At 38.1% G+C, this 19,675-nt stretch overlaps 1 protein-coding gene across 1 annotated transcript; it reads left to right on the top strand.

Moving 5' to 3' along the window:
* Positions 1 to 8,260: 8,260 nt before the first annotated feature.
* Positions 8,261 to 18,197, top strand: LYPD6B (LY6/PLAUR domain containing 6B). The gene is made up of 4 exons (XM_044666595.1): positions 8,261 to 8,375; positions 11,268 to 11,366; positions 14,191 to 14,321; positions 17,435 to 18,197. The coding sequence occupies exons 1-4, from the start codon at positions 8,261 to 8,263 to the stop codon at positions 17,597 to 17,599; spliced, it is 510 nt and encodes a 169-aa protein (XP_044522530.1). The 3' UTR covers positions 17,600 to 18,197.
* Positions 18,198 to 19,675: the final 1,478 nt, after the last annotated feature.

Here is a 19,675-nt window from a genome sequence, read left to right as displayed (position 1 = left end):
CACTAGTGCTCCGGTATTTTCACATCCCCTCTTTCACATTTTTTTGAATATGAAATTTAGTATATTAAAGTATGTCATTAAAGGGTCTTGGAGTTAGTTAAGTGATAGCCACAAAGTGGTTGACATATTAAACTCAATGTTGCTGCTTCTCTTGAATTACTCATTTGATTTACATCATAGATCTAGGGCTAAAAGGAAGCTCAGATGCCATTTAGTTCAACACTTCATTTTAAAGTAGTGATTTGCCCAAAGTCATACTGATAACAAATATTAGAAAACATATTTGAGTTCATGTCATCTGAGTCCAGAGCAATTATTTTTTCTATCATACTATCTGCTTGAAATTAGTCTTATAATTATTGACTCATTGTACAATTGAAACAGATCTGGATCATTTATAATAAGCACAGGAAAGTAGGCTTCCCTTTTCTCTGAAGTATTCCCAGTTCTGGACTAATGCAGACCAGGTTCTGTCTAAAGAACAAAGAAAAGTGATCACACTTTTTCTCTATGTCTCTTGTTCATTATGTTCCTATGTTGGAGACCCTGGGGAAATTTCGTAAAGCTTATGCATAACCCATTTCTCAAGTTTTCCCAAAAGAGACTAATAGCGTCCCTTCTATCAGGATGCTCAATGAACAAAATTGATGGTACAGAGGACCCTTATTTTTTCCTTCCACCAGAAAATTCTTGAAATATCAAGACTTCTAAATGTCCTTTGATAAATACTTAAAACATGAAACAGTAACCAATTTCTTCTATTATAATCTCCCAGAAAACTGATGCTTAAAACATAAAACACTTTGTGGCACTATCAAGCACATTTCATTTTCAACCTAGCTCTACATTTTCTGAATTTTCTATATCTTCTGGAAAGCCAGGATGCAACATATCTTCTAGCTGGTGGCCATCTTATCCTATATTATAGTACAAGTGATTCCCAAAGTGGGCGCCACCACCCCCTGGTGGGTGCTGCAGTGATCCAGGGGCCGGTGATGGCCACAGGTACATTTATCTTTCCTATTAATTGCTATTAAATTTTTTTAAAAAATAATTTTCAGGGGGCTAAGTAATATTTTTTTCTGGAAAGGGGGCAGTAGGCCAAAAAAGTTTGGGAACCACTGTCCTATAAGAAGCGTTATAGTCATTCCAGAGAACTCATCTCACACAGGGCATCTGGTACCAAGTGAAGAACCCAAGAACACCCAAACTCCTGAAGCTTCAAGCTTGAAAAGTCCATCTCACAGAACTGCCATTCAGTCATCTGTATTTCTGGAAGACAAATCAAAGCAGAAAAGTCTGCCAGAGATTTGATATGAATCAGACTCACCTAGATGGGCACATATAGTTAGTAGCATGTAGCTCATAGTCTACATAACTGCCTTTGTGGGGGAGAGGAAAAAGGTTATCTCCTTTCTCCTCCTCTACCATGGAAATCCAGGGGAGAGTTGTCAGGGCCTTAAGGCACAGGTTCAGAGGTGAGGAATAGGAGTTGTGAAAATAGAAGTAATCTCCCTGTAAAGGCTGCTTAAAGGACAGCTTTTTCTGCTTGGTAGCTAATCTCTCTTGACCCAAGGGAGCTTGACCCAAGCAGCTTGTGAGGACCAATCAGAATCCAATCATTGTGCATGCTTCATGGGTGGATGGGAACAGAATAACTGCTGCACGAGAACTTTCACTGCTTTCCAGTTATATTTTACGGTTTCCTTTGACATTTATTCCCTTATAATACTAATGATGATGATGATGATAATGATAATGGAATCTCATATTATTGTAGCACTCGATGGTTTCTAAAGTGCTTTCTATTAGAGCAGCCCTATGATATTTAATAAGAGATAGCATTTCTACAGAGCTTTAAGGTTTGCACAGTACTTTACAAATATTTTCTCTTTTGATACATACAGCAACCCTGGAAGAAGGTACTATCAATAGGATAATAACATCTCCATTGAGAAAACTGAGGCAAATAGAGGCTAAATACCTTGCCTTGTATCATATTGCTCGTAAGTGTCCAAGGCAGGATTTGAACTTAGGTCTTATGATTCCATAACTAGTACTTTATCCACTGCACCAAGAATTTAAGCGATTTCTTTGTTCTAAAGATAAGGAAACTGAGGCTCAAAGAGAGAGATGATCTTCCCCAATCACCCTGCTTTATCTTTTTGAAGTCCTTAGTGGACCCTCCAGTGTTTAGCTGGGCATTTCATCTAACTTCCACTTCTGTTCTCTCTGCTAAGGAAAGTACTTGGATAAGCATATTTATATACCTTATGTTTATGGTAATGGTGATGTCGACCTCAACAAGCATTTAGTGAGTTCCTAATTTGTGCCCAACATGACGTAGCTGTAGCATTCCCAGAAGCCATACCCCAGTAAAACCATCTTGAAAGACAGACTAAACAGTGGAGGGTTAACTAACAGGTCTCAAATCTATTGGTGAGTGAGGGGGTATTTATCCTAAGCATGTGAAGACTTCCCCCACAGAATAAGTGAATGAGAACAATTTATTCCAGGAGCCATGAAGGTGGTAAAGCAGGCACAATGAGTTTGGTTAGCTGTAGAAGCAAAGCCCTTCACTGTATTTTGTCCCATTGCCCCTTGTCACCACTTTTGTCTTACTACTGGTCTTCAATTTCTCTGGAAGAAAGAGTGAGACTTTGTGCAATTCCACCTCATTTAAATCTAATTTATGAAATAATTTTGATTACATTAAATTAAAAATGTCTTGTACAAACAAAACTAATGCAACCAAAATTAAAAGGGAAGCAACAAATTGGGAAAACATCTTTATAACGAAAACCTCTGACAAAGTTCTAATTACTCAGATTTATAAGAAACTAAATCAATTGTACAAAAAATCGAACCATTTCCTAATGGGCAAGGCACATGAATAGGCAATTTTCAGATAAGGAAATCAAAACTATCAATAAGCACATGAAAAAGTGTTCTAAATCTCTTATAATTAGAGAAATGCAAATCAAAACAACTCTGAGGTACCATCACACACCTAGCAGATTGGCTAAAATGACAGCAAGTGAGAGTAATAAATGTTGGAGGGGATTTGGCAAAATTGGGATATTAATGCATTGCTGGTGGAGTTCTGAATTGATCCAATGATTCGATGGCAATTTGGAACTACACCCAAAGGGCTTTAAAAGACTGTCTGCCTTTTGATCCAGCCATACCAATGCTGGGTTTGTACCCCAAAGAGATAATAGGGAAAAAAGATTTGTACAAAAATATTTATGGCTGCGTTCTTTGTGGTGGCAAAAAATTGGAAAACAAGGGTATGCCTGTCAATTGGGGAATGGCTGTACAAATTGTGGTATCTGTTGGTGATGGAATACTATTATGCTCAAAGGAATAATGAACTGGAGAAATTCCATGTGAACTGGAATGACCTCCAGGAATTGATGCAAGGTGAAATGAGCAGAACCAGGAGAACATTATACACAGAGAAGGATACACTGTGGTACAATTGAATGTAATGGACTTTTCTAATAGCAGCAATGCAATGATCCAGTATAATTCTGAGGGTCTTATGAGAAAGGACACTATTCACATTCAGAGGAAGAAACTGTGGGAGTAGAACCACAGAAGAAAAACAACTGCTTGATCACATGGGTTGATGGGGATATGATTGAGGATATTGACTCTAAATGAGCACACCCTAGTGCAAATGTCAATAATATGGAAAAAGGTCTTGATCAATGACACATGTAAAACCCAGTGGAACTGAGCATCAGCTACAGGAGAGGGTTGGGGGTAAGGAAGAGAAAGAACATGAATCTTGTAACCATGGAAAAATATTCTAAATTAATAAATCTAATTCATGAACAAGTCAAACCATCACCCTGTGATGTCATTGATCCTCTTCAAAATGAAGGACAAATAGCATATGCCTTGCACTGCCCCAGTGTATGATGAACTCCAGAAAGCAGGCTTGGCAGGTTTTCACTGGAGTTTACTATAAAATGCCTTCTCTAGTACAGAACTTGGTTTAATATAATGCAAACTCAAAGAAAATATCAGAAGGGCTAAATTATTACAGTCTCACTTTCTTGTCTTGTCCTATGGAAGAAATACAGTCCCATAAATCTAGTATATATTAGTTGGTATATTAGATAGAGCTGTATTTGAAATCACGAGGAACCAAATTCCAATCCTACCTCATGTAGTTACTAGCTATGGGATGCTTAACTTCTTTCCAGCTCAGTTTCCTCATCTGTAAAATGATTAATAATAATAGAAGGTAGCTTCAGGGTTGTGATGGGGATAAAATGAGGTAATATTTGTAAAGTGCTTAACATAATGCCTGGAATAAAGAAGGAGCCATATAAATTCTTGCTTATATGTATATATGTATTAGCCATATAAAGAACTTGAAAGTGTTCCATAAATGCTAGCTAGCTAGTAGTAGTAGTAACAGTAGTGTATGGTTTTCCTGAGTCTAAATGTAAAATAATTTTCAAACACCACAGCAACTTATCCAACAGCGTCATTATGATGATTCTTTAATTTCACTAAACATCCTCATTGTGGCAAGTAAAACAATGGACCCCCTTAATCACTGTGCACTGTGCATTGAGAAGCAAGCTAATAAATTCACAGGGACCAGGAAGAGGAGGCATGACATGATGATAAATGAGTTGCTAAGTTAACATTCTTCAAAGCAGAAAATGCTATCTGGGTAAACTAGGTATCTTTGTGTAAAATTAAACTCTTCCCCCCACCCCCCAATAGCAGCCGGTTTATTTTTAGTTTGAAAAGACAGATCTATTTGCTTCTTTATCTGTTTGCATTTGGTATAGATACAGGTTTTGATGGAATCATAGAAGAGCTGGAAGGGCTTTCAGAGGTCATCTGGTCCATTATTCTTTTAAACAAGTTTTATAGATGATACATCTTTTTTGGCAACAAAAGACTAATTTTTAAAAATGTCTTGGTAATTATGGTGGCTTGATCATTAGCCAATAATTCAAGGTTCAATATAAACTTAGAACAAAGATCTCTAATGATACTGTATAAATCCTTGAATCAAATAATCTTGATAATGTCATTCTCCTAAGGAATCTTGGAGGCCAATTCCCTCATTTTATAGATGTGGAAAATGAGACACAAAGATGACAAGTAACTTACCCAAGTCATGCAGGTCATAATTAGGTGGCAGAGGATTTGAACTTGGGACTTTAGATTCTATATCTATTGAACTTTCCATTAGACCACATTGCACCTTTGGTACTTTGCCAATATAACAAAGCCATAGATTTAGAATCAGAGGGCATGGATGTCAATCCTAGCTCCACTTGCAACCTAGGTGTCGTCTTTGATTCCTTTCTCATCCCCTCACTCATTAATACTCTGCACTGATGGCAAACTTTTTGGAGACTGAGTGCCCAAACTATAACCCTCATGCCACATATGAGCTCCCTACCTTACCCCAGACAGGGGAGGGAGGAAGTTCTCCCATTGGGCTGCTGGGCATAGCGGAAGGTCATGTGAGAAATGTCCTCAGACATGCTTGGAGAGGGGGAAGGAGCAGTACCCTCTTACATGTTCTGACTCAAGTGCCATAGGTTTGCCAACACAGCAGTCTGGGGGCTTCCTATCACCTCTAGGACCAAACATAAAATATACCAGCTCTTAAAAAGGCTTTTATTGCCTAGCCTCTTCTGGCCTTTCCTATCTCCTTTCACATTACTTCTCATATTCGATGGTCCAGTTGCACTAGCTTCCTTGCTATGCCTTACACAAAATATTCCATCTTTAAACTTGGTCTTCCAAGTCCAGGATGCTCTCCCTTCTTATCTCCTCTGCATTCCTTCACATCACAGCTAAATTTCATTCTTGCCCTTCAGTGCTAGTACCTTTCCTATGAGATTATCTTGTTTGTACATAACTGTTTACAGATCATCTCCTCCATTAGATTGTGAACTCCTTGAGGGCAGGGAATGTTTTCCCTTTCTTTGTATGCCTACAATTTAGCCCAACTCTTGGACTAGATTATTTCTCTGGAAGGTAATCTTCTCCTCTAAATCCTGTGGTTCTAGAAAATGACATTTTATACTGTAATAAAGCTATCCAATATCCCAGAGTATTCTGGTCATGAGAATGGAAAGACTACCTGTCCTAAGGCTGTCTGGTCCAGAGAGCAGAACACTGCTTCTATAGTCATGATGTCAGAAGATCTGTGTTTAAATCTCACCTGTTATTACCTCTTTGACCTTGGGCAAATTACTTCTATTTTATGAGCCTTAGTTCTTCAACCAGTAAGATATATATATATTTTTTTCTTTTCTAGATAACAGCTAATTGGTGCAATGGATAGAGCACTGAGCTTGGAGACAGAAAGACCTGAGTTCAAATCCAGCCTTAGATACTTACCATCCGTATGACCCTGAACAAATTACTTAACCTCTGTTTGTCTCAGTTTCCTCAACTATAAGATCAAGATAATAATAGCACCTTATCTCATAGGGTTATTGTGACAATTATGTTAAATGATGTCATTCATAAAGTGCTGAGCACATGGCCTCACACATAGTAGGTCCTATATAAATGTGTCTCTTCTTCTTCCCTAGATGACCTCTAAGGTCTCTTCTACTTCTAGATCTATGATCCTTTGAAATGCAAACCATCATGTTTGCTTTTTGATTTGACTTTTTAAATTTTGTTACCTGGTGAAGGGCTTGGAGTAAATCTCAAACATTAGCTAACCTAGCAGACTTGATGTGATGCATTAACACTATCTTTTCAATAGTTTCCCCATTTACTTGAAGCTGAAGGAAAGTCAGTTTTAAACTCATAGAAAAGAAAATGTAAAATTGTCCCAAAATACAATGATCTGAGAGGCAGATATACCAGATGTCAGTGCTGGGATTTGACCCCAGAACTTTTGACTTCAATGCCTAAGAGGTCACTTTCAACCTTTCAAGGATGTTCGAATCAGTTAAGAGTGGTCTCAGTTCTCTGTCCTTTGTGTGAGTCTAAGATCCTATTCCTGCTTTTCACCCAGAGTTTCCTCATTCCCACTTCTTTTTGCAAGGCATTATCTAGGAGAATGATGGATTCTTATGTGCAGTGTGAGGCTTGGTCTTTCCTACAATCAGCTTAGAGAAGGCGTCTCAACCTAAGCTCTCCAAAGGAAGCTAATGGAGTGGGTGGAGCCATGGGTCTCTCTTTTCCTTTGGACCCTGTTTCTGTAGGGAGAAGTCTTGAGGGGGGGAAGGGGAAGTGGCTCTCTGGAGATCCTTCTGATCTTTGAGGCAAAGTTATCCCTAGAAAAGACAGAAATAACTGGCATTTTTCTTTGTTGCCCTACCACTTCCATTTTAACCCCTTCCCCTAACTGCTGACAGAAGTCATCTCTTAAGTCTCACTTAAACTACCCCCTTCCAATTATGGTTCAACATCCCTCCTCCCACCACACCTCATTCTTTATTTGAAATGTAAGTCAATCAACCAACAAGTATTTATTAAGTATCTATCTATCTATCTATCTATCTATCTATGTATATATATATATATATATATGCCAGATGCTAGGCATTATTGTTGTTATGGAGTTATTGATTTTAGACTGGTGTCCAACTCTCGGTGGCTGTTTTGGCATTTTCATGACAAAAATAATGGGAATGTTTTGCCATTTCCTTCTCTGGTTTATTTTACAGATTATGAACTGAGGCAGATGGGTTTAAGTGACTTGGCCAGTGTCTGAGGTCTGGAATCAAAAACAAAAACAAACTGTCCCATAACCTCAGGGAGTTTATGATGTGGAAGATGGGTAGGGATGACAAGTACAAGTAAAGGTAGATATAAGATCAATTCAGTATCATTTTGAGGGGAAGGCACTAGCAGCTGAGGAGACCAGGAAGGGTTTAGGATTGTGTTCAGCCTAATAATGGGCCATCGAGTTTCTCATGGTGTACTCGGTCAGCATAGATATGTGGTATTTTTTGTGTGTGTACCTACTGGCTTTCCTTTCTGAACAGAAGAGCCTATTGTGCACCCTGCAGAAACTGAGAGTTTAGTATCTGAGCTTGACCAGTAGAAGGCAGTAACTGCTTAACTTTCCCAAGATCAGGATGGCTCACAGTATGTTCCCAGGTTCTAGCAAGAACTACCTTTGAATAAATGAGCTGTAAAACAGACGCTTAATGTAGCTCTCCCATTTCTCTTATGAGTTCTCCATAGGACATGACTCTCTTTTGCCTTTCTAGGTTTATGAGGTTGGGATTTTCCAGTGCATCAAGGCAGCATGTTGCCCCTCAGTCCTGGGTTAGCTGTAGCTTGTCTTCAAATCATCATCTTCTCTGAAAACTGGGCTTTGGCCAAGAACATCAACTTCTACAATGTGAGACCTCCTCTTGATCGTAAGTAGCTGATTGCCACCCAGGTGCATCTGCCTCATCAGCGATCCATCCCCTTTGATGTATGTTTCAGCAGTTCATAACGCTGCCTTCCTCCCAGAATGTTTGGGTCTGGCACAGACTAAAGCAAGAAGTCATCGTAATCTGGATTTTAGCAACTACCAGGACAAAAGACACTGCCATAATTTCTTAGCACTTTGGAGTGCTTTGGTCACCTTCATGTTCATTTTCCAGTATGTTTAAGCACTGGCCCTTTAACTCATCCTTCGATTCTCCTCTTTCTCCATGGTTTAGATGAGAAATATTGCAGGGTTCTCATTGACCTCTGCATTGCAGAAGTGTCTTACATAGAGGTTCATAAAGTGTAGAAGAGAGAAAAAAAAATCCCAGCTTGCAAAAGTTTCTGCATAATTGATGCCATACTAATTTCCCCAAATGGCCAGATTAGCATTTTTGAAAATGAATAACTACTTGGGAATTTTGGAGGGTTATATTTTCTACATCTGCATTAATATTGTAGCAAATCATCGCTCGCAATAGATACAGAGAGCACCATTAATATTCAGCTTCCAAATAAGTAAATGACAACTTGTTATAGAGCTCGTTTTGGGGGAAATTGTGGTTTTATTTATGTGTGTATATGTGTGTGGGATCCTGTGCGTGTGTGTGTGTGTGTGTGTGTGTGTGCGCAGTTTTTCTTGGCTGTTAATCAGCACTTTGTCTAAATATGGCTCAGAATTCAGAATTCTTTCTTTTGGCCTCCTTAAAGGCCAAAGTCTGATCATGGATATGAATTGAGTTCTATTGAAGAGACAAAAGTGGAATAGATCTGAGGAGCAATTTAGTCTTCAAGTCCATATTGGTAATGTATTTATTGAAAAAGAGATTCTAAATAATCATTTTATTGTGTAAGCCATGAGAGCTGCCTGATATCCTGCTCAAAGGCTTTTTGCTTTGTCCCATTGCTTTGTCCTAACTTTGATTTCCTTTCCTTAAGGACATGGGAGACATCAAATGCACACCTAGACGCATAAACTCAGGAGTGTTATTAATGGCCAATTTAAAATGTGATAACTCCAGTGTCCTGGGAGCTTAATTACATAAAGCAATGTCAAAGGATAGCTTTTGCCCTAAAGGTTTATTCCAGGATGGAAAAGCCATAAATGCTAAAGTATAGGTTCTCACAATACTTGGATCTTTAGCAAATTAAGCTAGATGCACATTGAAATCTAAGCAAAGCTAAAAATGTGTCTATCTACAGTGTTTTGATTTTTGCCCTCTGAACTTTCATCTTTAACATTTGGTGGCAGTTTTTTACATAGAAACCTGTCATCTTTTATGGATGAAGGAGCTGGACAGTGAAAAGAACATTGCCTCTGGAGTCAGAGGACCAGGGTTCCAATTCTACCTCCAGAATTTATTGTTTGTGTGACCTTGGACCAGTTATTATCTCCTGGACTTCTTTTTTTTTCAGTTATAAAATGAGGAGACTGAATTAGATGACCTCTGATTTTCTTTCTAGCTCTATTGTTATGATTTAGGGATCTAGTTTTGTTCAGATTTTATCTCGGGCTCCTAGCTCATTCTTTATGCTGGACCCAGAATCAGGAATACTTGATTTCCCATCAGCTTGGACAAGTCACTTAGCCACCATTTGCCTCAATTTTCTCATCTGTAAAACGGTGATAATAATAAGTGTCTACTTTCCATGGTGGTTGTGAATATCAAAGGAGTTAATATTTATAAAGCACTTTGTGAATCTTAAAAAGAATCTATAAAATGGAGATAATAACAATAGCTTCTACTTGCCATGGTTGTTGTGAATATCAAAGGAGCTAATATTTATAAAGCACTTTGTGAATCTTAAAAGGAATATATAGCTATCTGATTATTTATTATTATTACTAATGTTGTTTAATATAGAGTGGAAACCTCTCACTTGAGTTTTCAAAAGGAGAGACCAAGTGTTTTATCCAATGTCTATACACTAGCATTAATTTCCTCAAGCATGGAACAGCCAACAGACTTCTGACCTTTTGGCTCTTGACCAGCCACTATGATCCAGGTTTCTTCCTGATTCTGGATAGAAGTTTGTCTTTTTATCTCTGATCAAGAAATAAGAAAAATAAAATTCTGAAGGTTCAGCATGGCATAGAAATGTTGAAGCACCACTGTACCATATAATCATATTCCCCTATTAATGTGTGGGGCCAGCTAGGTGGCTCAATAAATTGAGTACTAGGCTTGTAATCAGGAAGACTCATCTTCATGAGTTCAAATCCAGCCTCAGATACTTACTAGCTGTATGACTCTGGACAAATCACTTAACTCTTTCTCAGTTTCCTCATCTGTTAAATGAGCTGGATGAGAAAATGGCAAACTATTCCAGTATCTTTGCCAAGAAAAGCCCCAAACAGGATCACAAGGAGTCAGACATGATTGAAAATGACTGAACTACAATATTAATGTGTGAAAATACCCCAAAGAGGAGGAGATTGTCTGCAATTTATAGATTTAGAGAGTTGCCTGGCACACAGAGAAATTAAGTGGATGGCCCGTGGTCACAGCCTGGCTCATAGTTCATAGTAATCATTTAATAAATGCTTGTTGACTTGTCCACATAAGTCAGAGACATCAAACCTAACAGCTCTAAATTATGATCATGATTATAAAACAATAAGTGTGACTTGCGTGAGAAGCTTGAGGCACTCATGTTGTTCCTTCATGTTACAAGGAGTAACCATGTTCACAGCAAGGGAGTTTGGTCTTGTTTCCTAATATCCACTTATGAAGAGTCATCCATGGATGTGTTTGATTCTCAGCTAAGCCAGGTTTCTGATGCATGACTTACTTTCCTTTTGTCAACCTGACCTAACTTTTCACATTTCTTTAAAGCCACACCGTTTCCAAACAGCTTCAAATGTTTTACCTGTGAAAATGCTGCAGATAATTATAACTGTAACCGATGGGCAGAAGATAAATGGTGTCCACAAAGTAAGTATGATGGCATTTGGAAGTTTCTCTTCACTGATCTCATTTCACTTAGATTTTTCCTGACTCATCCAGAGCATAGGCTTGGAGCTTAATGGGATTAGCATACCAACAGGCAGATGTCCTGCAGGTATTGGGAGGAAGAACAATGTATTCTGTGATCTTGCAAATTGGCTTAGGCCCAGTTTTCCCCTAAAGTCTCAGATGAAGACATTTACTAAGAAGTTAGAGGGAACGACACATAGAAAACTGATAGCTGAAATGTTTCCCAACATCCCAAAGGTCTGGTGCTAACTCTACCATATCAGACATGCCTACTACCTAAGTAAATAAAAACGTTTTTCTACTCTTTAGGAGGGGCTCAGTGGATAGAGTACCAGACTTGGAGTCAGGAAGACTTATCTTCTTGAGTTCAAATCTGGCGTCAGACACTTACTAGCTATGTGACCCTGGGCCAGTCATTTAATCCTGCTTACCTCAGTCTCCTCATCTGGAAAGTGAGCTGGAGAACCAGGAAGACCCCAAGTGGAATCTCTGCCAAGAAAACCCCAAATGAGGTTACAAAGAGTTGGACATGACTGAAAAACAACTGAATGACAACAAAAATATGAGATAATCCTGGACAGGGAGGCTGGAGCCAAGTTATGAAGGAGTTTCTATTTTATCCTAGAGGCAATAAAGAGCCAAAGGAGCTTCCTGAGTAGAGAAAAGAACATGTAGGAATAGAATCTTATGATTAGAAATGTAAGGAAACTAGAAATATATAGAATGCAGGATCACTTATTTGTTTTGAGGCTTCCAAAACTAGGGAGAGAGGCAAACTATATTCAAAGAATTAGGAAAAGAATTTTTTCCTTTATTGGACTTCAGCACATTAAAGCACATTTTTTTCTGGTTTCATGGTGTTTCCACTTACAAAAATTACACTTAGAAAAGGCATTTTACTTAGCTATAACATGGGCAAGTTATTCTGAGCAATGGATGTCTATGCAGCAGGTAGACAGCATTGACTCCATAGGTCACAGCTTTCCTGTCTTTGCATAATCTAGAGTTGGTTGTCAGAAACTAAGGGCAAGAGCTGGGTGACTCTTTGTACCCTGGCTTTCTGATATCCAGCCCATCAGAAAGCTATTCCAACAACCTGGGCTTTTCCTACATGGAATAGGGCTTTAGGAAGTTATGCCTGGGAAATATTGCTCATATTCATAGATTTTAACTCAGGTATGGGTGCAACTGAAAAAAAGTAGTTAATGTCTAACAATATTTTATCTTCAATCAGTTTAAAAGTTCTATATAGATTTATTATGACATCTTGTATTTAAGCCAAGACCTTCATTTTAATAGACATAGCCTCTAATGTACTTAAGGTTTTCTTTATATTCCAGCCAACTTGGATATTCTAAGGTTTCCTCCTCTGCTTGATTTCTGTCCTGTATGATTCATGCCCTAGATGGACATCATCTTTTAAGCAATACATTCTAGATTTCCCCTCTTAACCTTGAGCTTGCTTTAGGGAAGTAGGAAAGTATGGGATCAATGTCTATCCTCATATTCGCTTTCCTCATTGACTTTATTTCACCTTTTGGAATTGATCCAGGAATTTTCTTGCTTGGCCTGTGAATTTTTAATCTATTTTGTTACACATTTAGTGAAGCATGGGATGCTCTTTGCTATTTTTAAATCTTCAAATGGCATCTCATATTCATTGTGTTCTCCCCTTGTATGATCCAAAGGGTAACTGTGGCTTTGCTTTTGGTTGGTGATGCTAGTATTCTGAAATTTGTATATTTATGGGATTAAGGTAGATAGAAAAGTTGAGTAACTGCATACTCATTCAGGCTCCAGTGATGCTAATAATCTGGGTTTATTGCTAACGATATAATTTCTTACTTTTCTTTTCCATTTCTTAGTAAAAATAGTTTTTCAGCTATTGTACTCAGTCATTATTGTATCTTACACAATAGTTAGTCCCTTTTAGCCATTTCACTTCTCTATTTTGTATATTTTGTTAATTATGGGATTGGATGTAGTAGGAGATGACTCAGCTGATATTATCTTATTTAAGTGAGCTTTTCACTATGAAATTTTTAGCTGGCTTCAGTCACGCACATCATTTTATGTAAGCATGCATTGTTACCAGTTTTCAATTTTTTTTTTTTTTTTTAGTTTTTTCTATAGGTTGGCCTCCCTATGGAAACACAATTAAACAATCTTAGACCCATTTAGATCTCTCCAAAACAAGTGGCAGTCGACTTGTTGCAGTGATAATCCTTCTCTACTGGTTCTGTCTCTGTCTTCTTTGTATCTCTAGCCAGGGGGCAGCATCTTGGAGTGCCCTAGAGAATGCTTTAAGCAAGAGCCTTCTGAAATAGTGAAGGCTGTCATGGAGGATTCTGAGTAGCCAAAGTCTAGAGGGAAGCAAAGATGAGAAGAAAAGCAGAGAGAAGTGAGAGCTGCCCAAGAGAAAGAAAAAAAATCCATTGAAGAATAATAATCAAAGCAAGATAGAGGGACCATAATATACAGGAAATCTAGAATAAATGTTTGGTCAGTGGACAAGTTAAATGATAATATCATATTGGGTGCATTTGAAATGATTGCATTCTGTCCTGCTAACAAGAAGTTAGGCTGCTATTTTGTTTTAACCAAAATCTTAGTTAATCCAAATCCAGTGAATTCAAAGTCCAATTTTCTATCTACTGTCTTTCCACTTAAAGTTTCTCTCTCTCTCTCTCTCTCTCTCTCTCTCTCTCTCTCTCTCTCTCTCTCTCTCTCTCTCTCTCTCTCTCTCTCTCTCATATAAAGTTGTCTTGGTCTTTCTACACAGATACACAATATTGCTTAACAGTTCATCGCTTCACCAGCTATGGAAGTAGTACATCTATCACCAAAAAATGTGCTTCAAAGAGCGAGTGTCATTTTGTTGGCTGTCACCACCACCAAGATGGAGGACAAACAGTAAGATTGTGTGTGTGTGTGTGTGTTATGTAGGAATAAGAGTTGCTATCTTTCCAGATTTAGCTTTGGCCATTCAGGCCTTCCTTTATTGAGAAAGCACTTGACCCAGTGAATTGAGTTGCTGGATTTGGGGGCAGAAAGACCTAAGTTCAAATACAATCTCAGATACTTACTAGCTCTGTGACCAAGGACAAGTGAGTTAGCCTCTCTCAGGTTCAATTTTCTCTTCCATAAAACAAGATAACAATAGCACATACTCAACAAGGTAATGGTGAGGATCAAATCAGATCAGTAGAAAGTGCTTTGAAAATCTTAATCAATGTTAGCAATTATTATTTGTATTAAACATCCATGAAGTTTCTGTCCAGTGGGAAAAAACCTGGGAAGAGGTGATAAGTTTGAACACGGTTTAGAATTTGGAAGAAAACGCCTTTGAAATTGTTGAATGAAAATGGCACTAGCGATGAGATGAAACTTCCCTTTCACAATTCATGTTGATGAAAAAAACAATTTCCATGATTTAATTTTATACCAAAAGCTTCAGGATAATTGCTGGAGGTCTATCCTTGTGACCCAGCAGTGATGTTTGAGCCATCCTTTGAGAGAATTATATTTCAAATTCCAGCTCTGGAACTCTAGTTTTGGCCAATAATTGTTGAATGAACTGGTTTGGAAAACAGAGGAGTGAAGAGGGCAGAGATGTCTATTATGATGCTTTCTTTTTTTGCCATAAGAAACCTTATTTAGCTTGTCTCTGTGAGAGATGTTAATAAAAAAAAAAAGATCTTGAAAGGAGTTAGTAAGTCTGAGAGGACTGCCCTGTTTTCAATTTATGGGATAAATATGTTAGGAGTAAACTTATACCTTCCTCATCCTGGCCTTTTGGAAAAGTCATCTGGTATTGTAAAAACAAGAACAAAAACATATGCATTTTGGAACCAGGAAATCTGGGGGCTACTTCTAGCACTGCCATTAATGAATAGTATGATCTTGGGAAATCTTTTGACCTAACCTCAGTTTTTTCATCTCTAAAAATGAAGAAGTTAATTTCTCAGGTCCCTTAGTGAGCTAAGATTCTGTGACCAGTGTTCTCTATATGTACAAATAAACAGAAGGATATGTACAACTAACCAGAAAGCTTAGGGAAAATTCAAAAAAATTTTGACATTTTTCTAATTCTTTTTACTTTAAATGTAAAGATATAGTGGAAAAGACCATTAGTTTTGAAACCAGCAGCAGATTTGATTTTAGGAACACTGGTTGTATAGTCAGAAGATAGGAATTTGTGTTAGAGAACCTGAGCTAAAAGATACCTCAGAGCTATCTTGTCAACCCTTAACTGACTGAGAATTTCTTCTTCCACATCCATGACAAGTAGTTATCCAACATTCACATGAAGACCTCCAGTAAGGAGGAGTCCAAGGCAGAACATTTTACTTTGAGAGAGTTCTAATAGTTGGGAAGTTTTTCCCTACACTGAAACAAAATTCATCTCTTTCCAAATTCCATCCCTTGCCTCTATTTCTGCCCAGTGAGGCAAAGAACAACAAATCAAGTCCCCGTCCCATAAGATGGCCTTATGGCCTTGAAAATCATTATCATGACTCCCCAGAATCTCTTTGATAGATATAGCATCCTAATTTTCTTTTCCCTGGTTATCACAGGTCATGCTCTTGGAAACTTTTACTGTCCTTGTCATGCTCCTCTGCATGCTCTCCAGCTTGCCAATGTCTTTCCTAAAATGTGACCAATAGCAATGAGACACAACGCGTGAACTGCCTAAGGAAGAGCTCAGTAGGACTATCACCTCTCTCTCTCTCTGATAATTATGATTCCTTAATGTAGACATACATTACATTTATTTCTTTGGCTACAATATCACATTGTTGACTTCTATTGAACTCATAGTCTACTAAAGCCATCAGATCTTTTTTAGAATTATATCCTGGGTCTACAAAGAACAATTCCTGTCACTCATCCATGCAGTGAATCTATTGATACTTGAAGAGAATTATCATGACTCCTCTATTCCAGATAGCATTTCCAGGTGCTTCAACTGATCCTTTCTGTGAATTATCTCAGGATACTGAAGAGGGCTTTCTTGGGCAAGAAATGGTTGGCTGCCCTCTGAGGTCCTTTCCAATTCATATCTAATCAATCCTTCCCAGTTTTATCTTTTTAAAGCTTTTCTTTTCTACTAATGCTCTATTAAATGTCAGCTTATTAGATTCAGCCCCCCTATTCTTGCATGTCAAAGACTTTTGAAATCCTGACTCTCTCATCCATTGGGTTAACTATACCTACAAGCTTTGTGTCATTTTCAGACCTGAAAAAGATGCCACCCATGACTTTATTCAGGTTACTGATTTAAAAAAAAATTAGTTATATAGCCCAAGACCAAGCATAGATCTCTTAGCTACTTCTCTAGGCAGTGCAGGGCAGTGGAAAGTGGGCTGGAGACTTGGATTCCAATCCTGGGCTTCATGATAACCTAGTAATAGTTTTAATCAAGCAAGTCAGTTAACACTGCTGAATCTTAGTCTCCCTCTCTGTAAAATGAGAGAGTTAGATTAGATTTTGAACTACCATCTCCACATCTGTAACCATAATTAATCATCTAAATAGTAGTGCTAGCCTACAAGTATTTGGGACTAACAATGATTCTTCTCATTTATAACAAATATAATTTTACCAAATGAAAAGATAATACAAAAGCCCCCTTTGCTCATTGGTTTCAAGGCCTTCTCTTGCCAAATCTTTACAAAAATGTACTCATTTGAATGTTAAAGGTGCTTGTTCTCTTGTTGGTCCTTTCCTATCCCTTGTTCAGGCTGCTGTCACATGCTGATAAATCAGGCATACAATACAAAAAAAAATGACGGCAAGAATAGAATAGGACTTGATTGATTAATAGACTGAACTATTAGTGTTATAGCTAACTTATTATTTTTGAGGGGAGGGGAGGATCACCTAGAACCTACCTTCTTTAATTTACTTTTGTTTTTCCCTTCTTTCTTCCTCCTCCTTGTTTTGTTCTTGTTTTGTTTGTTGATTATTTGTTCACCCTTTCCTTTAACACTTCCTTCTCTTCCATTCTGTATCTTTATTCACAGGAATGCAGATCATGCTGTGAAGGGATGATTTGCAATGTGGAAGTCCCCACAAATCACACAAATGCAGTGTTTGCAGTAATACAGGCTCGGAGGTCATCAGGCACCATCCTTTGGACATTCAGTTTACCAGTGCTTGCTTGTGTTTTCACAATTCACTTACTATGATGCTACTGATCCCAGGAGAATTAGAGACAATCTATCCAATTTCAAGCTTGAAACTGTGAGCAATGAACTTTCTGGTTGGAGTTGAACTTTGCACGTTATGAAGAATTCCATAAGCACATGTTAGATCACAACATAGAATTGTATGTGGTGTTTGGAGTCAATTGCTTGCTTAGCTAAAGTGCCCCATGCAAGGACCTGAAGTCCTGAGGGGCCAGGAGTGAGGCAAGGATGGAAAGCCCAGAGCAAGATGTGGAGATTAATCTATCATTTTCCTTACCATTGCTGGCTGCTCTATTCAGTACAGGAGGGTCCTAATGGGTTCCTCTAGGGGTTTTAAATGTTAACAGGAACAGAGGCAGAAGAAAAAACCCTCTGTGCTATGCTTATAGCAAGAAGATCTCTTCCTCTTTCTTTACATTACAGTTGCTGAATCAGATCCTCTCAATCATTTGGAATTGCTAAAAATTCAGTTCTTAAAAGCATCCCATTTCCTTAAGTGAGAAAATAATATCCCCATCAAAGGGGAAAAAGTAAGGAAAAAGGAAGACTATTTTAGGAAAGTATTCCAGTATAACCTTTCTGAAGTCTGGTTACTAAATGTGGGAAAAATAAAAGTTTTAAATTATGTAATTTTGGGGTGTGTGTGTTTTTGTCCTTCATGTGATGTTACACTCCAAAGACTAAGACTTAGATTGCTGTGGTTTCCTGGTAGATTTTCATGTCAAGTGTGCAATTCCTTAATATATTGATTTTTTTTAAAGTCCTCACCCTAACCCAGTACTGAGGGGTGGGTGGGTGAGAGTATCAGGGTACAGATACTTTAAAAAATTCAAATATAGATATAAACCTTTTTGGTTGTCCTAAGTCCAAAAAAGCTATTTGCTTTGGGGAGACACTTGACAAAGATTCATCCTTAGAAAAAGAAGTTTAAAATGAGGATCAGAAGTCACTTCTCCCACAAAAGAGTTTCCTTCAAACAAACCCTATTATAGTGATGGCAACTCCCCAATCAACTCCCCAGAGTTTGTTACTAGAAAGTCAGAGGGACTCAGCAGAGATGCTCCCCTCCCCCTCTCCACCACACCTGATGACATTTTTCATATGCCCCGCCTTTCTGCTCAGCAGCCCAATGGGAGCACACATGAGAGAAGGTAGGTGGCTCACAGGCAGCAGACCTGGAGGGGAGCAGAGTACTTGGGCCACTCCCCTCTCCCTCTCTACACTCACTGAGGACATTCTTCACTTCACCCTCTCCTCCAAAGAGCAGCTAAATGGGAGAACTTCTTCCCTCCCCTCTGTCCAGTAAAGGAGGGGCCGGGCACATGGTTTCTACAAGGTTTGTCATCACTGCCCTATTAGAACATTTTCCTCTCACTTTTTTGTCCACTCCTCCCTTTCTCAGAACTTCGATGGAGCAGTTTCTCTCCATTTTCAGTAGATGGTTTGCTTCTCTTACTTATTTAGGATGTGTGGGGGTATGACCTTTAAGTAGTCTGTTTATGCCTATAATGCCACTTCATTGAGTAGTTGAACTTTATTGTATATTAAACTTGTACCATTAAAAAATCCCTGAGTTTAGAGCAGAGATTGTGGGTGAGCTGCCTTTCCTATTTTTGTATTCGTTATGAGGTTATTTACAAGTCAAATTTGCCCCCAAATAAGAATTTTTAAAAATTTTTGGTTTTTTTTGTCTTAAAAAAAAAAAAACACAACAAACTTCTGAGAGCTAAACAGAAACAGGCAATAGGCCAAATTGACTCCTTTCCACAATGCTTACTACGTGCCCCTAAAAAAAGGATTTTTAAAAAATGTTTCTTTTAGTTTTTCAAAAAATCAAATTTGTAAGCTCTACAAAAACAGGCATTGAGCTGGGTTTGTCCCTTAATATATATGCTGCCAAAAAAAAGCACTGAATTTGTCCTTCAGGTTTTAATTTGCCAACCCTGGTTTAGAAAATTTATCACCAAGCATTTATTGAATACCTACTGTGTGTCAAGCATTGGAAATTTAAAAAAAGAGAAACAATCTGCAACCCATAATATTCTAAGAGGAGAGACAACATGTACATATATTAGT

Source organism: Gracilinanus agilis, chromosome 3 (assembly GCF_016433145.1).
Source record: "Gracilinanus agilis isolate LMUSP501 chromosome 3, AgileGrace, whole genome shotgun sequence".
Taxonomy (NCBI): Eukaryota; Metazoa; Chordata; class Mammalia; order Didelphimorphia; family Didelphidae; genus Gracilinanus; species Gracilinanus agilis.
This window is presented reverse-complemented; position numbering and strand designations above follow the sequence as displayed.